Source organism: Lepidothrix coronata, unplaced genomic scaffold (genome assembly GCF_001604755.1).
Source record: "Lepidothrix coronata isolate B3197 unplaced genomic scaffold, Lepidothrix_coronata-1.0 Scaffold106, whole genome shotgun sequence".
NCBI classification, from domain to species: Eukaryota; Metazoa; Chordata; class Aves; order Passeriformes; family Pipridae; genus Lepidothrix; species Lepidothrix coronata.
This window is the reverse complement of record NW_016690286.1, coordinates 2354944-2378311: the sequence shown is the minus strand read 5'-3', so window position 1 is coordinate 2378311 and position 23368 is coordinate 2354944. Positions and strand designations below refer to the sequence as shown.

The 23368-nt window shown below is 38.3% G+C and overlaps 2 protein-coding genes across 2 annotated transcripts in view; both read right to left on the bottom strand.

Moving 5' to 3' along the window:
- The window catches only part of STK31 (serine/threonine kinase 31), a gene marked incomplete at its 5' end in the record, with an annotated part of 32400 nt that extends 26009 nt beyond the window's left edge, over positions 1-6391 (bottom strand). Inside the window, 7 exon segments of the mRNA XM_017823838.1 lie at positions 77-250; positions 2127-2201; positions 2204-2345; positions 3800-3874; positions 3876-3959; positions 4901-5000; positions 6345-6391. Of these exon segments, the coding sequence (XP_017679327.1) occupies positions 77-250; positions 2127-2201; positions 2204-2345; positions 3800-3874; positions 3876-3959; positions 4901-5000; positions 6345-6391 (697 nt within the window).
- A 2792-nt stretch (positions 6392-9183) lies between these two features.
- Positions 9184-19144, bottom strand: FAM221A (family with sequence similarity 221 member A). Its single transcript, XM_017823840.1, has 7 exons — positions 19030-19144; positions 17277-17450; positions 16617-16807; positions 14315-14521; positions 13385-13495; positions 12610-12698; positions 9184-10920 (listed from the first exon to the last, which is right to left on the bottom strand). Exons 1-7 carry the CDS (start codon positions 19083-19085, stop codon positions 10858-10860), a joined length of 891 nt encoding a protein of 296 aa, XP_017679329.1. The 5' UTR covers positions 19086-19144; the 3' UTR covers positions 9184-10857.
- Positions 19145-23368: the final 4224 nt, after the last annotated feature.

Sequence of the window (23368 nt, the reverse complement as noted above, 5' to 3'; positions counted from 1 at the left end):
TCTCTATTCCAAAGAACAGTTCAGAGTTGAACTGCAGAATGATGAAACCATAAGACAGAATTATTGCCAGAAACACTCTCAGTGAGAAGTATTCACTTTGCATTGCCATATACCTGAAGTTCACATTTCAGCTCTTGAACCTTCAGTTCTAATTTCTTCTGCTTCTGCAAGTGATTTATATTCTTCCTTCTGAGAACTTGTTTCTCTTCAGACAGCCTCTGATCTGATCTTATTTGTCCCAAGCTGGTGTCTGGCAGTCAGGTAGAAGCTAGACTATTTTCCTTTTAAAAATTAATTAAGAGGAATTAATTTTAAAAAAATCACATAATTTGCAGACAACCCTTTGTATGTTTTCCCCATCAGTAACTGAAAAGTCTTTTCCATCCAAAAACCATATTATAATACACTTACAATGCGCACTTACACTACAAACCCACAAAAGTCAAAGTCCACTGTAACTCAAATCTCCTAGCTAATAAATAAGCCGAAGCACTTTAGAGTAAATGTTGGGATCTATACCCTAAAAGTTGTTTTTGTAACAAAGAGGAGTGATGTAAAGCCATCTGTCTCCGAGTACTGTGACAATACTGTACACTACCAGAGCTCCGCTAGATCCCACATCAACTCCATCCTCACCTGCACGGCTTTGATTACATCCCAGCTTGTTTTCTTTTCAGGCATACCACCCCAAAAATGCTTGTGATGTGCAAAATATACAGAAAAGGAATAGAGAATCTCCTGGCTGCCTCCTGCTCAGGCCAGTCAGGACAACTTTATACACAAAAGCGCCTCAACACCGTGTGCCAAAAAGAAAAAAGCCCTCTTCCTTATTTAGAATCAGATTCACAGCATACCTGTAGCTCAAAAAACAGGGCAGATCAGGGTATCAATATAATTCAGGATGAGGCACTTTACTATAAAGTTGGAATATTTTGAAGAACACCTCATTTCATGTTACTATATATGTTAACAGCATAGACCTGCCTAAATGATCTAACTGTAAAACAGACTTTGATACTGTGCTGGTATGTGGGAGGGCATGCCCTCAGATGATTCTTTAAAATGTTCAAGAAGCTCAAATTATGGAACACTGGCAAATTCTAAATAAGTTTTTTGATAGAACCTTATATTTCTTACAGCATCTCAACTTTCTGAATGCCAAGTAACATTTTTCCCACCCACAAACATTTTCCTCAGCAGCCTGTTGCCATGGCAATCCTAGCAACTGCAGGACAAGTCTCTTTAAAAAGATTTCTGACAACAACTGTATCTGCCAACTTACCACCACCTCTTGTCAATGTAATTACAAGTTGCAGACAAACCGTTATCCCCTAAAGCTTACTTCAAACTGTGATTACTGGCTTTATTTCTTATAACCACACATTCTTACATTCCCACACAAATAAATCACCATAATATGTCTGTCCTGCTAGGTAAGTGTACTTTTACGATCCATATTTTTGTCCAGTGAGTTCTAAATAGAGATAAATAGGAGGGGATAGCTACAAAAAAGCTCGAGGACAAGCCTATGGAAATTACACAGATGCTAAAACAAGCAGCACTGCATTGGCTATCACTGCAAAATCTGCTTAGAGGCCCAATATCCTGCAACCTTTACTTTCAGCTAAGCTTTCTAGTATCTTCTCCTCTGCTTACAGGCTGCTACCCCTTCCTTCTTTTCAAAATCTTGCATTAAGATACATAGGAACTGTCTCTCAAAATCAAACAAGGAAGAGCAAGCTCTCCAAGCAGCAAGACTACTAATGCATAGTTTTCTGTGGATTAATGTCCTAATTCCAACCACGACAGCATGCACACATACTCACATGTATTTCCTTTCCATGGAGTACCAGTACTACCTGATGCTGGAAAGAGAAGGATTCAAATTTGTATTTTAGGCACCCACTTCCATCTTCTTATATACCACCATCCCGGCAACTGGGCTAATCAGATCACTCACACCAGTTGCCCTGTGACATTCCACTGGCTTGCTTTGGGCCAAATGTATGGTTTCCAGTAAAATTCTGATTCCCTGAGCTGGCAGATACTTGGTCAGAGCATCCTCTTGGGGTGCTGTACAGTGCTTGATCAGACCTGTTTACCCACCGTAGAACTGAAACTTTTACCTTCCAATGTTAGTTTTGTGTGACAGCTACTTTTCTTTTCCTCATCCTTAGTGTTTCCTGGAGATGTGTATTTTTAGTAAACCCTGTCTTGACCACCTCTTCTCCAATATCTGTTTTTTTGTATTCTGCCTGGGCAACAATGGTACCATCTTTATGATTGGCTTTGTGATGTATTTTTATTTCTTTTTCAAAAGCTGGGCTGCTCAAAAACTTCTTCCCCTCTAAAATAAAGATATGATGAAGTTGCGTACTGGACACTCAGAAAACTTTAAACTGAAATCCACCATCTCTCTTCTGAGAAAAAAATGGCATCTTTAAAACCAAAACCCAAATAGCTGCACAGGTAAATCTTATGTTCAACACATTTGTTCTGAAACAATGCTACTACCTGTATAACTACAACTGTGCCTGACCTAATCACTGTCAACATCAGACTGGACTTCAACACCAATAGCTCTCCCTCAATGTTCAGCCTTGAAGAATTCAATATCATAACTGACAGAAGTCCAAAGTCCCATCGACTCTCAATAGAAGTTGGCAAGTGGGTTATCCAATTCCTTTTGAAATTTACTTTACTCAAACTATTCCTGCAGAAATTGGGAAATGCCAGAATTGGCAGACACCAGTTTCACCAGTTTCACAGTTTTGAAAGACTGGGGAATGTATTCAAGATCTTTGCAAGACATCTGCAAGAAAGTTATCTTTTATTGACAGGGTTTCATTCTTATTTCCCCACCACTTCTGAAAACAAGCTGATTTTGTTAAAAATTAAGAATGGAAGTTGTAGGGTCAGGAAAGCTGCACAGAACAAGCAAATAAAGCTTTGGCTTCAGCAGTAAGAACTATTATTTGAAAAAAAAAAGGAAAAAAACCCAAAAAAACATAAAACCTCAGGGAACTGACAACAGAGATTTTTATCTGTCTTTGAAATCACATTTAGTAATGTCAATAGGACCATGGGGATGCGGCCATGCACAAGGGCTCTTGGGATCTCTTCTATATGATAGACGAGGCAAGCTGGACAGATGCTTCCTGCTTCCTCCTCCTCCTGCAACATCTGCTCCCAAGCCACTGGCTAGTGAAGCACAGGCAGTGCCAGTGACAATCCTTGAAGTGGCATGCTATGACTGTCAAAGGTCTCCCAGAAAATGAGACCACCACTGGTAAAACTTACCAGTCCTGTTGCCATCACTTCCTGCGACTTTTATGTTCAGTGCTGGCCAGGAACAACAGCGTTCCTACTCCCACCTGCTATTCTTTCTCTTGACCAAAAGTTTGCATAGTACCCAGGCATTCAAGCAGCTCATGGATATAAGTGAATTTATCACAAGTTCTGTGACCAAGGGAGGTATGTTTTTCCTCTGAAGGGAAAGAAACAGAGGTACTTTGTTTCCGTAGTGACAGAAAGAACTTGGGTCAGACAGAAATAGACTTGAGGCTCTGAAGATGGCAAAAGCGCACTCTAAAAATCACCTCCCCGGCACATTCTGAACCATTTTTGACCAAACCATTTAATTTCTAGAGTAGGTTCACAGCAACAGATCAGACGGTCCTTCCCAGCATGCCCTGCCTTCACAGTTAAACAGAGGACTCCTCCCGGGAACACTGTGTGGGTATTTGGCAGCATCTGCTTCAGGTCAAGTAATCCAAATTATATAAAATCTGTTACTCACCTGGTTACACGTGTTTAAGTTCTGATCAGCTGGTCTGTGCAGTGCCCAGAGTCTGTACTTCTTATCAACACTGCAAACATTGCAAGTTTGGTGGAATTTTAACTGTGTTTGGTCTATTCGGAATTTAAGATTTTCCACAGTCAACGTACAACACCTGACACTGCATAATAAAATATAAATCAGCAGAGGTTATTCAAACCTCCTACAGAAATGTGCACTGACAACTACTAGAATATAAGCACGCTGAAGAAATAAGAATCTTCTATACTAAGCCCAGATACACTTCAGAGGAAGGAACTGAGAGAAATCTCTTGCACTGGTACCTGTCTAAAAGCTTAGTGACAAAACTTTAAGTAACAAAACAGATCTCTGCTGGCAATTATTTTCTCTAAAGGCTACAATTAAGAAGCAATAGAGAAGACTTTTTATGGCCAGATATGTAATGTTTCCATGCCAAACAGCCTGTCTAGAAATGATAATTTTAAATAGGAACTATTAGCCCTCTGTATCAGTCTCCTAATGCTGATTAGCAACTCTTTCAGGTCATTTCCATCAGAGCCAAAAGCTCCCTTTGGATGTTTGTCATAGAACTGCTACTAAATATGTCCTGGTTATCTTCTCAAGAGTACTTTATCCAGCACATTCAACATTACAGATTTTTAAAAGATCTTTCACACTTCTTGAGATGGAGCAAAGAACCACTTCTCTGAAAAAAGCATTGCTCTCTTGTGAAAGAAAAACCCATGAAGTATACTGGACAAAGAAACTCAATGCAGCATTCTGTATATATACTACAATATATATATATACTACAATATATATATTCTGTATATACTACAATACTACCTTATTGTAGTATTTCATGAGTGTTAAAAAAAAGAACAGTGTTTCCATAATTTTACTGAAGTGTGAAGTCCAGTCAGACTTGCTCACACAAAATAAGTGTTTTCTTTAGGAGAGCCAACAGTTCTTAAAGAGAACTTAAGAGAATAGAGCCCACAGCATAATCAAAGATAAAGAAAATAACTTAAGCAGTGGTTGCATAGAATGAAAGCTTTTATATCCAGGTGAAAAAAAACCCCACATACAAAACCTACTTACCTGACTAAAATCAGGTTTGCCAAAAACTGCATTAGTACAAGGAGAAGCTTCAGTCAGCGCACAACATATTTTCAAGAGGTCATTACATCTACTGACATTCAAAGTGTGGAGAGAGCACAGAAGTTATTAACTGTCATTTTTAATAGATACTTGATGGCTTATAACAGCCAAAAATTAAATCAAAATAGTTGCACAGCTGTTGAGACAAGTAATGCCCCACCCTAATCTTTCAGTCTTCACGATTTTAGGTGCACTTGAAAGCTTGTTCCCAATTTCTTCCAAGAATTAATGAAACAGATCTGGGCAGGTAATGTACCTCAGAGAAATAGTTTGCAATGAACAATTTTAACAGTTTAATTACCAGCTAGCTGTCTGCAGATCTTACTTATCAATCCTCACAAATGTTAGTATGGATGTGGTATCTGTTTTCTTTCACTGTTTAATAAAAGGAGACAACAGCTCTGCCATACCCTTCGTTTTCTTTACATGCAAGACTTTTGTTTTGGTTTGGCTGAGAGAAAAAGAGTTTTTCCACTTACAACTTAGTATCTGAACCACTGTAAAACTAGGTCAATTCCAGTAACATAGCTTTCAGTAGACACCATTCTACTCATAACTCCAAGGAAAGGATCCAGAGCTCAGAGCTGGAAAGAAAACACTTGTGCAACCAAACATTTAGTTAACCTTAGAAGCACACTCCTAACTTCGGTACCTTACAATATTAAATAAAACACTGCAACTGAGTTGCAGAATGCCAAGGGGAGAATTAAGTATGACTATTACATATAAAAATCCCTTTATTATAAAAAGCTATTCCATAAACAGAATAAGTAAAATTTGGTCCCCCTTCCCAAATTCCTATTGGGAACATGACAAGGAGCATTACCTCCACCAACTGGCTGAAAGCTACAGGGATGTTGACCATACACTGATTAGCCTGCAGACCAAACAGGAAAGGCAAGATGTGGTACTCCTTCTGGATTTTCCCCTCTCCCTGCTACATGCCCCACATCAAAGAAAACCATTAATTGTTTGGGGTTTTTACTTTTTCTCACTTTCCCCATCCAACATCCTTCTGCCCATCTATACAAAAATTGACACTTTTAGGGTAGGAGATCCACCCCCAGCAGGACTCCAACTGCCTCATACAGTATTCCTCAGTCAATAGCAAATATTTTAGCTATCGATTTTTTTTTGACCTACCAAGTATTTAAGAAAGCGTAGCTACAAACTTATTTGTCCAACATATTCTCATTCATCATGCGTTCACTGGATGAAAATTCTTTTTGACATTTCAGAAAAGAATAACTGTTTAAAATTTCCCTTTAAAAGGGAATAATAATACTTGCAATTCTGAAATTGCTCACTTACACAGAAACTTGATGAGGGGGAGGAGATAAGATTAAACATTTCAGTTAAAATCAAATAGTTTTCTGAATTGACCTGTGCCCAAAATGTTACAGCTTCTTCAACATGGCAGCCCACAACATGGAAGCATTCAAGGCCAGGTTGGATGGGGCTTTGAACAACATGGTCTAGTGGAAAGTGTCCTTGCCCATGACAGGGGTTTGGAACTAGGTAATCTTTAAGAGCCCTTCCAACACAAACTATTCAGTAATTCTGTGATATTGAGGAAAAGAAAAAAAATAAATTTTCCTCAAGCATAGGATTATGAACTTGTTTGTTTCAAAAAACACCCCACTTTACCTTTGTCATACTCTGTATTTCTATCTGTGACAAAGGATTCTGAAATCTGTTGATGAGTCTGATTCATCAACTGCGAAGTTAAACATTCTGATGGTGAGGTGAAGATGTGGCAGAGCTGATAAAGTGCCTGATAAAGGAACAAACAAGTGATACTATTGAGAACTTACCTAAAGCTGCTGAGCTGACGCAGCTGGCCTGGAGACATCTGACTGACAGTCAATCAATCACTGACTGACAGTCAAGCCCAGTCCCACTTTCTAATAGTCTTCTACCATGTCCGTTTTTGGAGTGCGTGTAAAGATTCCTCACTTGAGGCTGAGCAAATATTTGCCCACAGTCGTTGGTATGGGTGAATAACACCAATCTCTACTTATTAATTGTCTTTGCTAGTTTTAATATAATTGCTTCAGTATTGCTTCAAAATAGTGCACTGTACTATACTAGTAGTTATAACTTCTATACTGTGTAGTAAATAATTCTGATTATGATATTTTAGTCTAATCCTTATCGTAATAAATATTTTTTTAATATGAATATATCTGGTTTGCCATCCTTAATTCTGCGGGATAAAGTTGTGCAAAAGTTCAGTTACATCTGTATGATTGTTTAGACATTAAATGTTGACCAAGTCTGGGGCTAAGATTGGATCCAGCCCCAACTAGACTCCTCTTCTGAACAGGAGTTCAGAAAGCAAGGGGTCCTTGCTGCACCTCCTGACCCGGCGGGAAGGCTTCTCTAATAAACTTTGTTTGAAGCTCCCATTCTGCCCATAACACAGCACTATGTAGGCAACATGTTATGGTTGAGCCTCGGACCTTCCCTAAGGAGCTAAATGAAGGAACCTGTGAGATTAGTGCCCAGCTGTGCCAGACAGAATGGGTACAGTGAATGCAAAACCAGTGTGAAGCAAGGAATGATTCACTCCACCAAAAGAAAAATGCTAAAGACTCCAAAGCAAGAATAGGCTTCTAGGCAAAAGTATTATATTTAGTTACCCAAAAAACACCCAACAACAGGTACACCTGTGCAAGGTCTTTTCGACTGGAAAACCTTTGTTGTTGTTTTCAATTATTTTTGTGCTAACACTACCTGCATAGTTGTCTCTTTTTTCTTAGACCACATGGCTACAAACCACTTCTAGAGAGGCTCCAGGGACATACAGCCACAAGACCACCAACTGTTTAATATGCACAACATGCTGTAAAGACACTGACAGCTTGACAAAGTGAATCTGCACGGATGCCGTTACTGGTTGTGAATTCACACATCACATTCCCCTTCATCCCCGAACCTGAGACAGACAGACATGGTTTATATTTAGCATCAGAAACACCCAGGATGGGAAGGAGACCCTTGCCCTCCACTTAGGATCACTTAATCTTTGCCCAAGACCTATAGGATTATACTTTAACAGTTTAGAGGACTCTTGTGTATGACAACAAAGCCTTTCCCTCATGCCTGATTCCTTGGATCAGGGTCAGAAAGAGTTAATGTGTCTAGCTGAACGACTGATAAACGCCCACCAATAAATCATACACATGAATGGTTCTTATCTGTTCTATGATATTTTGTTCAAAGTTCATGGCTGCTCTCAGGAAAACAAACCATCAACAAATACCAGTTAAAATGAGCTCTTTATTTAATGACAACTGTTGATGGCAAACACACTAGCATTTGGTCTCTGCTTTTATATTATTTTTAAAAAAAATTCTTTTGTAATAGATGTATAAAGAGATTTTTCAATAGAATTGGAGGTTGCAATTTTATGCTACAAATTTATTTTTTTTAGGATAAATTCAAATTTCACTTAAGACATGACATCCGAGTTCCTTTTTTTGACAGTCAGCAATATTGAGATGCATTGTACCAGGTTTTTCATGTACAGATATAAATAAAATTTCAGAAAAAAAGTATTATGTGAATACCAAGAAGCAAAAGTATGCCTTCTAGTAAGGAAACTGAGTTTCTTTTCCTTGGACATCCTCAACATGAGTGAAAAGTGGTTAGAACTCCTAAGTAATATTTAAATGCAGTTGATATTTTTATGATTCAACCTGTTTTTCAACTAAAAAGTAATACCATAAAATAAATGTAATAATGTTTTTGTATCATTTAAGTGGAAACATTAAATAAATTTAAGCACAGAATAAAAAATTTTTAAAATTACTTTAACAAAACCAGTTCATGATGATCACAGTAGAGCTTAGTAGAGCTGAATTTGGCAGAGTTAACATTTAAAACTGACAAATATTTTCAACTTGTAATGTCAAAAAAGCAGAATACATTTTTTCCCAAGAGTTATGTTATCACTATAAAAAGGAATGCAAAACACAAGTTTATTGTAACTATTAAAACCTCTGCCTTTAACAATATTTCTCTGTGAGAAAGCTCATCCCTGAAACACACACATACATTTCCAGAACTGCATTCCCTAGTGGGTAAAGTCACAGGGATATATCCAAAACTAGAATAAACTTCTGCTATTAAGCTTGTGATAATCTCTCTGAAAACTGAAATATTTTTTTCTGTATTTTTAGTTACCTTTTTTTTTTTTACCAATGTTATTTATATTTGGGTTTTTTTCTCGTGATTTCATTGTGAAGTCTCCATTTACTTACAAGACCAAGCAGAGGATACGTAGAACGGATTGCTTGCCAGGGCCAGAAGAGGGAGCTCAAATTAGTATTTTCACTTATTAGGATAAAGCAGCATGTACCTGTGTAGAATTTAACAGTAAAGGTACTTTTATAACATTAATTAGCCGCTTTGATGTATTATGCATTTAAACTAAAGTAACAGATTAGCTTGTCTGATTGGCATCTGCAGTAATGGCTGTATAGGTCAGAATTAAGGCAAATGGCTCTCTTAAATCTTTGAATTTCAGCAGTTGAGCCTTCCACTCCCATCTCATTCAGATTCCAGCTGTCTCCATCACTCACTGTATGACCCACATGCACTCCTAAGAACTCTCTTTCCCTGTCTGAACAAAAAAGCAAGTTGCCCTGCACTAAATGCCTTCAAACTCACCTCTTTTCCTTTGCCCATCAGGCACATAGAGGCTTTCTCTCCAATGGGAAACAAAGCTTTGTAAGCTTCTCCCAGTTCTTGCTGTAAAGTCTCAGTACATAACTATCTGTAAAGTCTCCAGTCCAAGAGACATCTTCAAGTATTTTTAAGGACAAACTGACTTACACCTCTCTCTTTTCAAAGGAGAATAAGTTAGCTCAGGCTCTGCTTTTACGTCCTAAGCTGCACCCTCTGCCAGTTATTCCATACCAAGTTCTTGCTGTGCTGCTTCACAGAATTAAACTACCACACAAAGTCACCAAATTTTATATTTTCCTGTCCACTACCTTTAATACAACATATGCTGCCACAGCTGTGCATATGGACAAAGAATGCAAAAGCACATCTCCTCAGTCTGTGTTGGATTAGACATAATGAATCTGCTGGATAAAAAAATTGTATCAAACACAATACAATTATTTATTTACATGTATTAAATAACAAATCCATTTACACTTAATGTTTTCAGAAGTTTAGTGTAATAGTTGTTATGGACAGTAACAGACAAGCAAAACTGGGAGAATGGTACCACCAGAAAAATCTGGGATAAAGTATACAAGCAAGATCCCTTCAAGTAGTTCATAAGTGTGGAAATGGATTTACAAGAGTACAGAATGCCACATGTAAAAAAGATTTATATGATGGCAAGAACAGAGCCTAGAGAAGTGTGACAGAATAACGGTATGTTTGAATTTTATGTAAAGGAGATGAAGCCAACAGAAAGGAAAAAAAAAATTAAAGGAAATATTAAAATGTCAATATTAACAGAACAAATCTCACCAAGTAAAAATCCACAAACAAGATGAGTTCAAAGGACTCTACAAATAAAGAAAATGTGTCACAGAAGTCTAAGAGTAAGACATAGTTTTTTGCCCTCTGACAACCTAATATTTAAATATATGGTTATTCTCTCAGACCTTAAATAACAGTTCTGCAACTCTCTAAATATGATTTTCCATTCTCAAATAAATATCTATGTAACAGTTCTGGAGATTAGAAACACATTGATTAAAGAATCAATTTTATTATAACAAGATAATTAAAAATTAATTTCAGCAAAATAACAAAACAACAGAATAAATAAATTAATAAAGAGAAGTATGCAGGTAGGCACAGAGAAAAATACTCAATGCAATCTGAGCAGTGTGCCAAATAATAAATATTTATTTGTTTATTTATTAATCTCATGGCTTCTTTGATGGCACTGGACTTTTCCCTCTCCGTTTAGCTGCTTTCTCCATTTTCAGCTGTAACAAGAAAAGACATCAACAACGGTTGAAGCACTAATTTGGAAGTCAGCTAACAATGCAATATTAAATTGCTACATCCAGCCACAAATTTACCAGAGTGATACATGCAGTGAAGAGAGTTACAGAGCATTATTAACCCAACCTAGCATTGCTTATGTTTGCAGCATAGGACAAAGGAGCACTTTCATAGCTCTACTGCTCCTCCCCTATTCAAACCAGGGCTGCCTTATTTCTGATAATGGCAATCTAGGTACTTATGTATTCCTCAAGGCCAGTGTGCCTCACAGATGTTCATGAGTTTATCTCTGTGTAAGGTGAAGCAGCTTTCTTACAGTCACCGAGGAATGGTGCTGAGATAGATGCTAAATCTCCATCTCAGTGTCTCCTCACTGACCCACAAGGTCATGACTTCCTCTCGTGAGATTTTTTTCTACACAGTAGGCTCTTACAGCATGGTATGATTTACCAACACATATACATTTAACTATGCCATTTTGTAGTAAGACTATCAATCCAAACCAATATATCTGTTGTTCTCACGTATTGTTACATTAGTGAATGAAATTATATTTAGAGTAATTACATAAAAAGAATGCATGGGCTTTTGCATCTAATACTAGATATCACACTGCTAACAAAAACTCAAGAAAAAAAATTAACATGCTTTTTCCCCTCTCATAAAATAATGTCAAAAGGAAGTCAAGCCTCATTCCTCATTTGGATGTCCCTACAAATGAACTCACTGCTAAGCAATCCTGTTGTTGGTCTACACAGGAGCTGATTTTAAAACATTTTTCCTTATTTGGAGGCTTGAGGTTTGTAGCTGAAATTCCTACTACCTTTTGCAAAGAAAATAAAGTCTTGGGGGGGGGAAAGAAATGGAGGAATTTGGATTTGATAGTAACATGTTTTCTATTAATTGATATAATATTTTTAACATTGGACCATATTTTGTGATTATTTCCAAAATAAGGAAAGCTATTTAACATTTCACAAAGCTAGAACAGCTTTCTCTTTAACAAACACCTTGTTTCAAGTACCGAGCATAACAGCAGTTTCGATTTTAAAAGTTAATTATGCAACACTGCCTTACAAAAGAATTCATAAACAGTCAATACACACTTCAGCTGAGATGGCAGAGCTAAGGAGCTTATGTGGGGAAAGAATTGGTATTTAAGCATGTAAGTAACCTATACCACAGGGCATTTAAATTTAAGATAGTCAGTGGGGTGGAGGAGACACCTCTAAGGGAGTGATACAGATCATCTAAGAAAGACAGACCAGATTTAGCCCAATTTATTCAGATATTCATTATAAAAAACCATTATGAATTTTATTAATGAGGTAGCAAACACACAGTCCTAAATGTCACAGGGGACTTGCTGTGAGTCTGCTTTGTCGTTTCTTTTTGTCACATAGTAAAATATTTCAGTTTTCTGTAATGGCAGGTTACTTAACTAAAATCTGTCCAGTTAAGGTAAATGGCATCCCACATGACTGGCCTCTGAAATCCCATAATAGCCCTTAACTGTATTTAAAACATTATGTTAAGAAGCTAGTGCTTCCTCAGGAACAAGAGAAGTAACTATATAATACATTTATATGCTACTTAAATCACATATGTAGCATTTTAGACATCCTCTTGTGAAAGTGTATTTAAATTGGCAAAGAAATGTGGTAACTTGCCCGTTCTTGATAACGTTTTTCAAAGTAAGCCATGTCATCTTCTTCTGAAGGTTTTCCATGAGAAATTTGCCCTGTGGCTCTTGAACTACCTGAAAAACAAACAAACAAACAAAACAAAAAAAAAACAAAACTCCTTTTTCATTAAGGATACTTGTTATTCTATTAGTTATGTTTTACATTTGGCAAAATACATGTATAATGAGAACTCACCTTTACAGGCAAGTACAAAACACAGCAGCTGGGATCAAAGAGAAACCTCTTTAATCTAGGCTAGCAGCTATTATAAATTGTCTTGGAGAAGTTCAACAGTTAGAGTAATTGCTAAATTTTTATATTAAACAAAGGACATAAAATAGGCATAACTGATCTATGATTCCCTCTAGAAAAGACTTTCTGGCAGAAGGCAGTTTCACAGGATTATGCTGAATATATACAACCAGTTCAGATATAATGAGCTTCTCATAGGAATTAAAAATTTTAAAAACTGACCCAATGAATAGGTGACACCATTAATGGGGAAGATAACAAATGCTAGGAGAAAATCATTTCAGGTAAAAACCACATCACGAGCAGAAATAACAAGCATTAAGAAAACAGTTATTCTAAACATTTCAAGTACATGAATGCTGTATTAACTTTTCACATAACAAGGCTTCTATATTCAATGTTTAACTTTTATTTTAGCCCTTCAATCATCCTTCAATTCATTACTAAAATCATTTAATTTTATATTAAATTCTTTTTGTATAACAGTATTATCCCACTTAAACATCACCTGCTCTCTGTGAGATGGTTTGAGCAGAACTAGAAGGTCCCTGAAATGCTTTTAGAAATGGATGATCCATGCTGGTAACAGGGGCTTCTAAAAGTTCAGCAGAAGGAGCACCTGTTAGAAAATAAGTCGAATGAAAACAATAATTAACTTCATGAGATAGATTCCTAATATACATGATGGGGTCAAAACAAGGCTACAAATTCATATCTACAACTCTCAGTGCAGTCCCCATAAACTTGAGTTAACAAAAGCATTACAAGGATGGCTTCGAAAGAAATGGAAAGCTTTGTTTCTTTAGTTACTATGGCAATACCATAGTTTCTAAACTTCTGACAAATCCAGGAAACCAGATCAGAATTTAAAAAAGAAATAATGAATATATGGCAATTATAGATAAAACAGTATTTCAGGACGAAATGTATCCATTATTAAATGACACAAAATCACAGAATAGCAGAAGTATCAAGGCCAACTAACATGTCTGTTCTGTGAATTATCTCTGGTTTTTTAAGCTGAACAGCTATTAACCTTTGAGTTTGAAAACAAAAATGCTGTAAATATATAACCAAGAAATTCATGGGCACTATTAGGCTAAAGGATTAACATAAATATAATGTGGAAGTATTAAGAGAAAAAGAGAAGTTACAGTTCCTTCTAAAAGATATGCTGCCTTTCAATCAGAAGCAACTGAGCTGAACACCAGAACTGTTGATAAAGAGTTATTTTATCAATTCAGTACAGGAAGTTGGACAACATGGTCACAGTGATCTCTTCACACCAAAGGACTGCTGGAAAAAAAAAAATCTATCTGCATTCCTATTCCCATTGATCCAGTTTGCCTTCAAACTTTGAAAATCTATTTTGATTTAGTACTTTTCAAAGCTACTTAGGTGGAGAACTAAAACTTCATCTCAGGTCAGCTGCACTTACCTATTCCACTGTCATCAAGTCTCATGTAGCCTTCTGCTAGTGAACTAAAACCAGTCAGTCCTCCCATAGCAGCATAAGGAACATCCTGCCCCACAGGCTTTCCTTGGGCCAAGCGCTCCTCTTTGGTTTCCACAACTGTTTCATGAGCATATGTTGGCTGACCACATGCACAAGTAAAGCAACTATGAAAGCCTGAACACTTGGAACCTAATAAAAAAAAAAAAAAGTGAGATGATAATGGAATTTATACCTCATTGCAGACAAAATGGTTTTCCTAAACTGATCTCATAAAAAACTAGAGTTCCTTCACTACAAAAGCATCCAGCTATATCAAAAAATCGTATAAACATAAAGGATCACTGTGGAGATTAGATCATAAAGCCCATCCAGTCACAAGGTCTCATGCAGTTTCAAGTACCTCTGAGGATGGTGATTCCACCTCTCTCAGCAGCTTGGACCAATGCTGGATCAGACATTTCTTTTCTGATATGTAACTATATTTCCTATGTTGTAACTTGTGTCCATTGCCATTAACAACACTCCTCTCTATCCACTGACAAAAAATAAAGGGATAAGAAATTCTGACACTGGTAAAGATGACAACCTGCCAGCATTTTGGCAATATTGCCTCCAGAGTTGTACAGCACATGGCAGTGTTGCATGGCCAAAAAGCTTCATATCATAATTTATTATATAAATCACAATTTAAATGTCTTTTAAAATCAGCAAAATTATCTCAGTAGTAAACAGAGACTGTGGGAACAGCAAAATGGGTTCTACACAAGAGTACAGTTAGACTAACTTTCACGGGGGTTTTTAACCTCACATAGTCATAGGATGTAACTGAAATAGTTATACACGTGTCATGTGGCATTCAGAAACAGAGTGGAGTGAAGTGACCTATCTGCCCTAAACTCGGGGATAAAACTGTCATCAAAGCCCTGCTGGAGCAATGATGTGACCAAGAAATTGAGGAACTGATTTTGCAAATGTTTCATTATACAAATTACTCTGCTTTCAACTCACAGTTAATTTTGCAGAGCACCAAGAAAGATTTTTTTAAGTCTTGTGTAATATGCTCGAGGATCATATTCTTGAGAATGTTAAAGGCTTTGTCATATAATTTTGGGCACTCCTTGGTAACAAAGTTCTGTATTCTGTGTTTGGACACAGAATGCAGTGTATATGATATATAAAGTGTAACAGCAGTATTTTCAATTATAATTTATCTATCACATTAGATTTATCAACACTGAACTAAACTAATACCATTACATTAAAACAACACAAGTCCAAAACAGAAGCAAGTCTTGACACTTCTCTGTGAAATCTGTGAATCCCTTAGAAGTGTCCAGTATTTTTGAGAAACACTGAAAAATGTGCATAATATATATTATTATTATTGAAAACACTGTGTTCTATGGATTCAGTCTGAATTGTCCAATTGCACATTTAAGATTTTTGCATTACTTAGAGCAAATCTTGAAAGGCTGTCATTTTATGATTTATTCTATGGGATATAATTCCCAAACAGTAAAAGCTGTTTACAGTTTTTCCTGTACAAAATAGTGACATTTTATGAAAGAAATTTAATAACAGAACTCTAGCAAAAAAAATCTTCAGCTTACATAATTTGAGATTACAAACTAAAACATCTCTATGCATTATTTATTTTATGTGGTCAATAACTACTGCTGTTTCATTACCTAAACCTCAAACAACTGAAGCAAAAAACTTCTTCTTAATCCTTTTTCAAAGCTCTTCCTTGAAACTCCATTCCCATTTACCTTTCTGGACTCACAATCTGTATGCTCAGGAACTGCTTTGTTAGAGTGCTAACAACAGTGTTACTTGACAAGAGTGCTACTTCTATGGAACTGAGAAAAGATACATTAACATTATATTCAACTAGGCAATAGAGGAATGGAGATCAAACCTTCTCTCTCACAAACTACCAAGTTCAGGTAGAAAAGTCATGTGCATGCAGCTGGAAGTGACAAACTGCAAATGTGATGCTTTCATACTGCCTAACTTCAGGCATCTGTCTCCATAAGCACCTAACTAAATCATTCAGAAACTTACGCTCCTTCACAGGACTTGGGGAAGCCAAGGATCTGGTTCTAAACCCTCCTGCAAAAGGTGATGTCTTCCTTCCCACTTCTCATCCTCCTTCAAGGATCAAAATACACATCAGTGACAAGTGCAGCATATACCTAATACCCAGGGACAAATACAGATCCCTAACTGCTTGTTTCTGTTGAGTTTCCTAGCAAAGAATGATGCAAGCCCACCCGTCACTTACAAGAGTTACATGGAAATCCAGGTGCTGCACTGTGCTGGTCAGCAAAGTGTTTGCATCTACAGCGGATGGGCTGGGTGCCATTCAGAGGGACATAGTGGTAGGACTGGCATGGACAACATCTCACTCTACAAGGCACACAAATAGGACGCTCTTTGGGAAGCACTTCATAGTCTGTTTTGTGTTGCTTATACCTAAAAGAGGTAAAAATAATAACTTTCATAACTTTATTAGTATTTATCAGAAAAGTAACTGAGAGCCTTATAATTTACTTCACAAATTTGGGTTTCAAGTATCCTTAATTATATTACTGTTACTTGTTAATTTTTAATTAAATGCATAGTATCAGCTGCTTTTACAACTATTTATCACATAAATATCACAGATCTTTATGTTTTGTTTTGATACCACTATCAGAATCAATATGATCTACAATAACTCATACCTCAAAGCTGAATTTATTGAAGACTGCAAAACCATTTTGGTTTCAAAAATTTATTGAGATTTAGATTTAAGAACAGTTCTTACTGTCTAAAACCTTATTTTCTCAACCCTCAGGCCTTAAATTAACTTGCTTATGTGGTACTGTAACGTATCTGGAAATACTTTACATTTTCCTGATTTTTAAAAAAACAGCGGTATGAAAAAAGAAAAGCTGCCTACCGGTGAGTACAAAAGCACAGTGTCTCTGGTCCCACAAGCTTACAGTCCATGCCAGTTGGTGATCTCCAGCTCACATACAACCTGTTCTGTAATCGAATTGGTAGTACTTTTCTTTTGTACTCCTCATATTCCTCAGGAGTAAAGAGCTTTCCTCCATCATCATCACCTACAATTCTGTAAGCATGTTATAAAAAGAACCATAAGGATATGAAGACAATAAAAGTAGATTTCTCCAGATATTTTTTCAAATAATATATAACAGTACTTTTGCTGTAAATACAAAAAGAAAATCTTGTATTTCATAATACTGTTCTAGTGATATACATTTAACAGAACTATAGCTGATCTTTAGAGAAATTTTGTGAATAATGCTCTTTTGAAAAAATTGCTCTGACAGACTGAAAAACAGTCTTGTAAGACAAAAGGAAAAAATAAAGGAGACTACACAGCACTCCTTTTCATATGGCAGAAAATGCAATGAGTATCAAGCGTTGTGTAACCAGCTAGCTCTGCATCAGACTTCTTGAATGATCTCTGGGTCACTTCACCCATCTACACCTAACTGTACTGCAGACTTGTTCGTATCAAGTGATCTAATCTTAGTCTAGTTTGAGAGTAACTGCAAGCAGGAAAACAAACTGCCATCAAAGTAACAAACAACACATCCAAGTTGTCTTCTAACTTGCAAGAAGGCTATGATAGTTTCTGCAGCTAAAGTTGATGGGAGCTGTATCCCACAATTCAGACAGGCCCACTTGCTTAAGCTATCACTATATTCAAATTCAAGGTCACTGAATATCTGGAACTCCTGAGCTGCATCCATATTCTCCATTTATAGAAACAATTGATGACAATAAGTAAAACCTGTAAAATACAATTAAGACTTAATTGCAACACTTAGCTATGCTGAAAGTTAGTTTATTAGTGTCTGTAAATATTTCAGTTGTTATTTGTTGGGTGCCCTAAAACACACTGAATGAGTCATTCTGTGTCAAATATTCTGTGGATTTGTGCATTGCCAGTACTGTACAGCACCAGAATAATGTGCCAACACATCGCTGTCATTTGCACATCAACCCAGCCAACGCCCACTGAATCACTGTACACCTTATGTAAGAAATACCACTGTGCCTTCCTCTCGTGTTTTATTTAACTTTTCCTAAGCTAAATTCAGATCACACTTCAGCACAATGACTGTGTTCATGTTTATTTTTGCTCAACCTACCGAGAGGAGTGCTGACGAGATTAGCAAAGACACACAAAGTAGTATGAGGGGTTTATAGAGTGCAAAACTAGAACTCATGATGCACGGAAGTCCATGTTTTCTGAAAGAGCAGTACAGCTGTCAGATTATCACAGAATGGCTTGGGTTGGAGGGGACATTAAAGATCACCTAGTTCCAACCTCCCTGCTAGCCCATATGGCCTCTCACAGCACATCACACAGACACGCTGCCGGGCGGGCCTGGATGCGACGAACGACGCGTTCCTTTGCTGCACAGCGTTTACGCCATGCCCGCACCAGGGCACACCAGCCACGGCACCTCCGGCTGCGACAGTGAACGGCGGGCGGTGGATGTGACTCAACGCAGCCGCCACAAACCCCGGAGGAGCGGCTTCGGGAGGGCGGTAGGCGAGCGCGAGCATCTCCTCAGGAGGAATCCCGGGCCGCGCGCCGGACACGGGGGATGCGGCACCGCTGCCGCCGGCACCCCGCCCCAGCGACCCCCACCGCGCCGGCCCTGTCCCCTCACCGCCGGTACTCCGCGTACTCTTCCAGGGCCTCCGCCTCCACCTGCAGCCGCTCCATGACCGGCCCAGCCGCCGTCAGGGCGCCGGGAGCGCCGGGCGCCGCCCGCGCACGGAGCGCGGCAGGCGGGAGGCAGGCGGGGGGGGCAGGCGGGTCGTCCTCAGCACGCACCGCACCGGTTGCTGAGAAACGTGCGTGGAACTACGGGGTGTGTGCCGTGTACACGGGCACGGCGAGCCCCGCGTCCTGCAGGATGTTTTCCAGAACGCGACTCGTTTCCCGGTGCGCAGCGCAAATTCACACGCCGTATTTCTGTGTTTTATTCTAGTCTGCGCAAAGGGGGGAGCTAGGCGGTAACCCACAAAAGGCTCACTGGTCATCAAGACTTTACACTCTTTATACATTTTAACGAGGGCATCGGCATTCATTGGTTACAAGTTACATAACTTTTCTATTAATACTCAAACCCCTATTTGCTAGTTATAGCTCTCGCTTCTCATGAGAATTAGTCTGCAGGTGCAGTTCTCTCCATTTGAGTCTGGGGTCCATTTTGAGTAGGTGGTCACAATCGCCCACTGCCGGAATTACCTTTCCCTGAGTTACTGCTCAGTTCTGCTGACTTCACTCTTGGTGGCTCTTGTCCAGATGGCCCATTTATCCTGGAATTGTCTTCTCTTTTCCTTAAAACAGAAGATTAGCCAAACATACGACATTCACAATGCAATTGCTTAATTATAACTGTCTAGCTACAGCTACTGACTAACAACAACAAAAAAAATATTGCAAAGTTTGATTCAAATCTTGAGCAGCTCAAATCTTGAGGGGTTTGATATCAAGGACAAGGACAAACATGGTGCATGCATCCCCCAGGAATGGCAGTCATTCCCCATTCCTCTCAGAATGGACACCCTCCCTGAGTGGCAGTGCCAGGGCACAGGCACACGCACATCCAGAGATGTGTGTGTGCAGATCCACGCACCTGAGGTACCTCAGAAAGGCATCCACAATCACGAGTGCCACCTGCCACACAGCACCTTGTGTCCACCCAAGCCCTCACGGCACCTGCCCTGCACTCACATTGTCCTCAGCTGCTGCTGCTATTTAGACCACCCCATTCCTGGTGGGTAGGTGATGGGTATTTTCGGTTGGTCACTGATTCCCTGTCACTCTTCCATTATAAAATAAAATATATGTTCCACTACAAAATGTGTGTTTTGTTCATAGTTCAAGACAACAGGAGGCTAACTTTGGGAAATACTGCTAACCAAAGATGGTTCTCAAGATTGGCAAACTGCAATTCCCCATTCCTCTCCATGTGCCACAAGCAATGCCACTACATTGAAGCAAGTCCTCTGATGTGTTTGAGGGCTGTAGTGAATACACCAGAGACTGCTATTTCAGGTACTGCACTATCCATGTAAATTACTGCTTCCCCTTGATACAAACACCCTGGCCACAAAGTGACCAAATATGTGAGGAAAAGATGTAGTATGTTTTCTTTATCTGAGCTTTAGGAAATTGGTATTTAAATTGTGCTCTGCCTGCTAGCATGAGCTGCAAACCCTCAGACTGCCAAATTGAAACCCACAAAGAGAGGCTTTTCCCATACCATACAATGACACTTGCCTGGCAATAAAAAGGTACAGCAATTCGGGGAAATCTCTAGATTGTTTTAAACTGGGCAAGCCACAAGCAATGAAGCAGAAGGTGAAGAGGATTGTCACAAGAACTACGGCAGTATTTTGCCAAAATATGCCCCAGAGAGAGATGAAACAACAGGGACACTCCCAGGTTTCCAGCAGTATCTAAATAAGGTGACAGGGCATATGGTCTGGGCATTTGTCCTGTGGCTATGCCACATGTATAAGAAACTTCAGCAGAGGAGACAGCACTACAATGCAACACACACATTCTGTCACATTGAGATCTGAACATGAACAGGTCACTCAAAGGCAGAAATTATATGGGAGCAAGTCCTCATTGCAGCCAATACATCTTCAAGTAAGTTAGTGGAGGAAAATAAAATCCCACCAAAAAATTAAGCATTATTTCTCCAGGGAAAATTCCTCCTCTGACCACAACTTTGATAAAGAAAGAGATGGGGGAAAGTGGACCTTGAAAGCAGGACAAGAAGCTCTGCAGACAGGGGGTTTGAACATAACAAGAAACACACTGCTGCACAGGAGCTGCACAAAATTGAAGATCTTTGAGACACCTTATCTGTATGCACATTTCACTGGTGCCAGATTCCAGCATTGCCAATAAAGGGGGGAAGGGGTGGAAAGAGTTCTGGCAAGCCTGGTTCACACAGAATGAGCAGAGCTCCTATGTCATGGGTTGATGTGCCTCATCTGTGCAAGATCTTTGTTAAAAACAGTCCTCTGAAATACAGTTTGGGTTTGGAGAGCAGAGCCAGGTTTCTGAATAAGGCAGCTTTCGGCGACAAATGTTAGTCTATATTGCACTTTAGCATCACATTACCTGTGAACAGTCAGTGAGAACTTATCAAGAGCAGGAAATCAAGTCATTTTTTGCTGAGGCATCTGTCCTATGAACTACCTCCCATCACAAAAATTGAGGATTTATTTCTGGATTTGATCATAGCAAGTGTTTTCTGCAATACAGACAGTGTTCAGCTTATTAGCATCCAGGTCTTATTACCCAGTAAGACCCCACTCAAGATCTGCTTGGATCCAAATCTGGATCCGTAAACTTACTTGGGAACAGATAGGAAAGGTGAAAGACTTTGAGAAATGGAGTTCTTAGTTAATAAAGGTATTTGAAACACTCACTGTTTTACTGTCATAGCATGAGTATAGGGGTACATTTTGGACTCAGAAAACCCTCTCCCATCTCTCATCTCTTCTAAGAGATTGTTAATAGACATCCAAAATAAAATCCATTAAAAACTGAGTCAAACCAGATTTTTCATGTAAACTACCAAATAATTTTGAGTAGCAAGGAAGGGAAAAAAAAGGCTTTCTGCTCCCATGAATAAGCCATGACACAAGGTAAGTAAAAGGAACAGGAATCCAGATGGCATGTTTTACCTCCTATGGTTGTGATATAGCATACGGATGCTGCTGGCCCAAGATCTTTGAACACATCAAAGTGGGTTGAACATATGGACACTTAGTTATAGTACAGTTCTGTGAGACCTAAGGTACTGCCTACACATCAAAGGCAACAGCTTAATGCTGCATGGGGTGTTGACAGTCTCTCTCAACACCCTCTGTTAACAATAAAATGTGTGACCCTTAAAATTTTTTGAAACCCTTACAAGTTTGACAAGTGCTTAAAATTATTCTCAGTGAAATACCTATGCAAATTGAAGACAGCCACTTTATTAATACAAGAATAAATAATTTAGAAAAAAAACTGGTTTAATATTTTGGACCTCAAGTCATCACTTTGAAGTAGTAGTCAGTCATTCTATTTCTATGGATCTGGTCAATCAACTATTCTGGAAACGAGAATTAAAGTAGCAAAAAGAATAATATAAATGATTTCCATTAAATTGTTCCCTCCATCCATATTTGTAACCAATATTGTGATATACTTCAAGGCAAATACAAGCAGTACTCACTTCTATAAACTTCTGCCCATGACCATACATTATGCTACAATAAAATAGTTTTTTTATTATTAATCCTAATTTACAGTATTTAAAAATTACAGCATGTTTTTCTTCAGTTTACTATCAGGAAAACAGAACATGATTAGACATGTACAGACAGAATAAGCTGATGAATGTCATAGAGAATATGTAAGCTCATGTGCAAGTAAGGGTCAATTAATGAAAGGTTTTTGCTGGAAGCACTGACAAACATAGGTGGGAAATCTGTAGTAATTAAGATCACTTAGAGATAAGGTAATTCAGCAGCATGTGATGCCACTGATGTTTAAGAGAGGTGATTCCATGAACATATGTAACATGAAATTTTTTTAACTTGGGCTTAATTTTAATAACCTAAATGATAGTTTCAAACAGATTCAAATGCCTGTGTGCATCATTCCTGACAAACTGAGATTAGTGAAGTACCAACTCAGTAAACGTCTTTTCTACATGAAAAACATTTAAAAAGTCTAATTCACTTTTTGAGCTACTATAAAGGGAAGTCTCCCATTTCACTCTTGCCTTTGAAGGTGGCATACTATCAGATATGTTAAATTGAACCCCACAGGTAGCAGACTGCTTTGTTTTGTAAAGTACAAACTAATGAAAGGGCATTAGGTAAGGGGGGGTGGTCATATTTGGATTAATTGTTAAAGATATCAATTGACACTCTACATCACCTTTAAAAATACTACATCAATTAAGTAAGAATGTTCTAGACATTTAA

Bases quoted from the DNA above. Each gene is read 5' to 3' on its own strand.
- FAM221A (XM_017823840.1), bottom strand. From the start codon at position 19,085: ATGGAGCGGCTGCAGGTGGAGGCGGAGGCCCTGGAAGAGTACGCGGAG. The intron at 14,522-16,616 runs GTAAGTGACGGG...TTTTTTTATTAG, and splicing joins TGGATTTCCATGTAACTCTT to GTTCCAAGTGTTCAGGCTTT. The intron at 12,699-13,384 runs GTGATGTTTAAG...TTTGTTTTTCAG, and splicing joins AACCATCTCACAGAGAGCAG to GTAGTTCAAGAGCCACAGGG.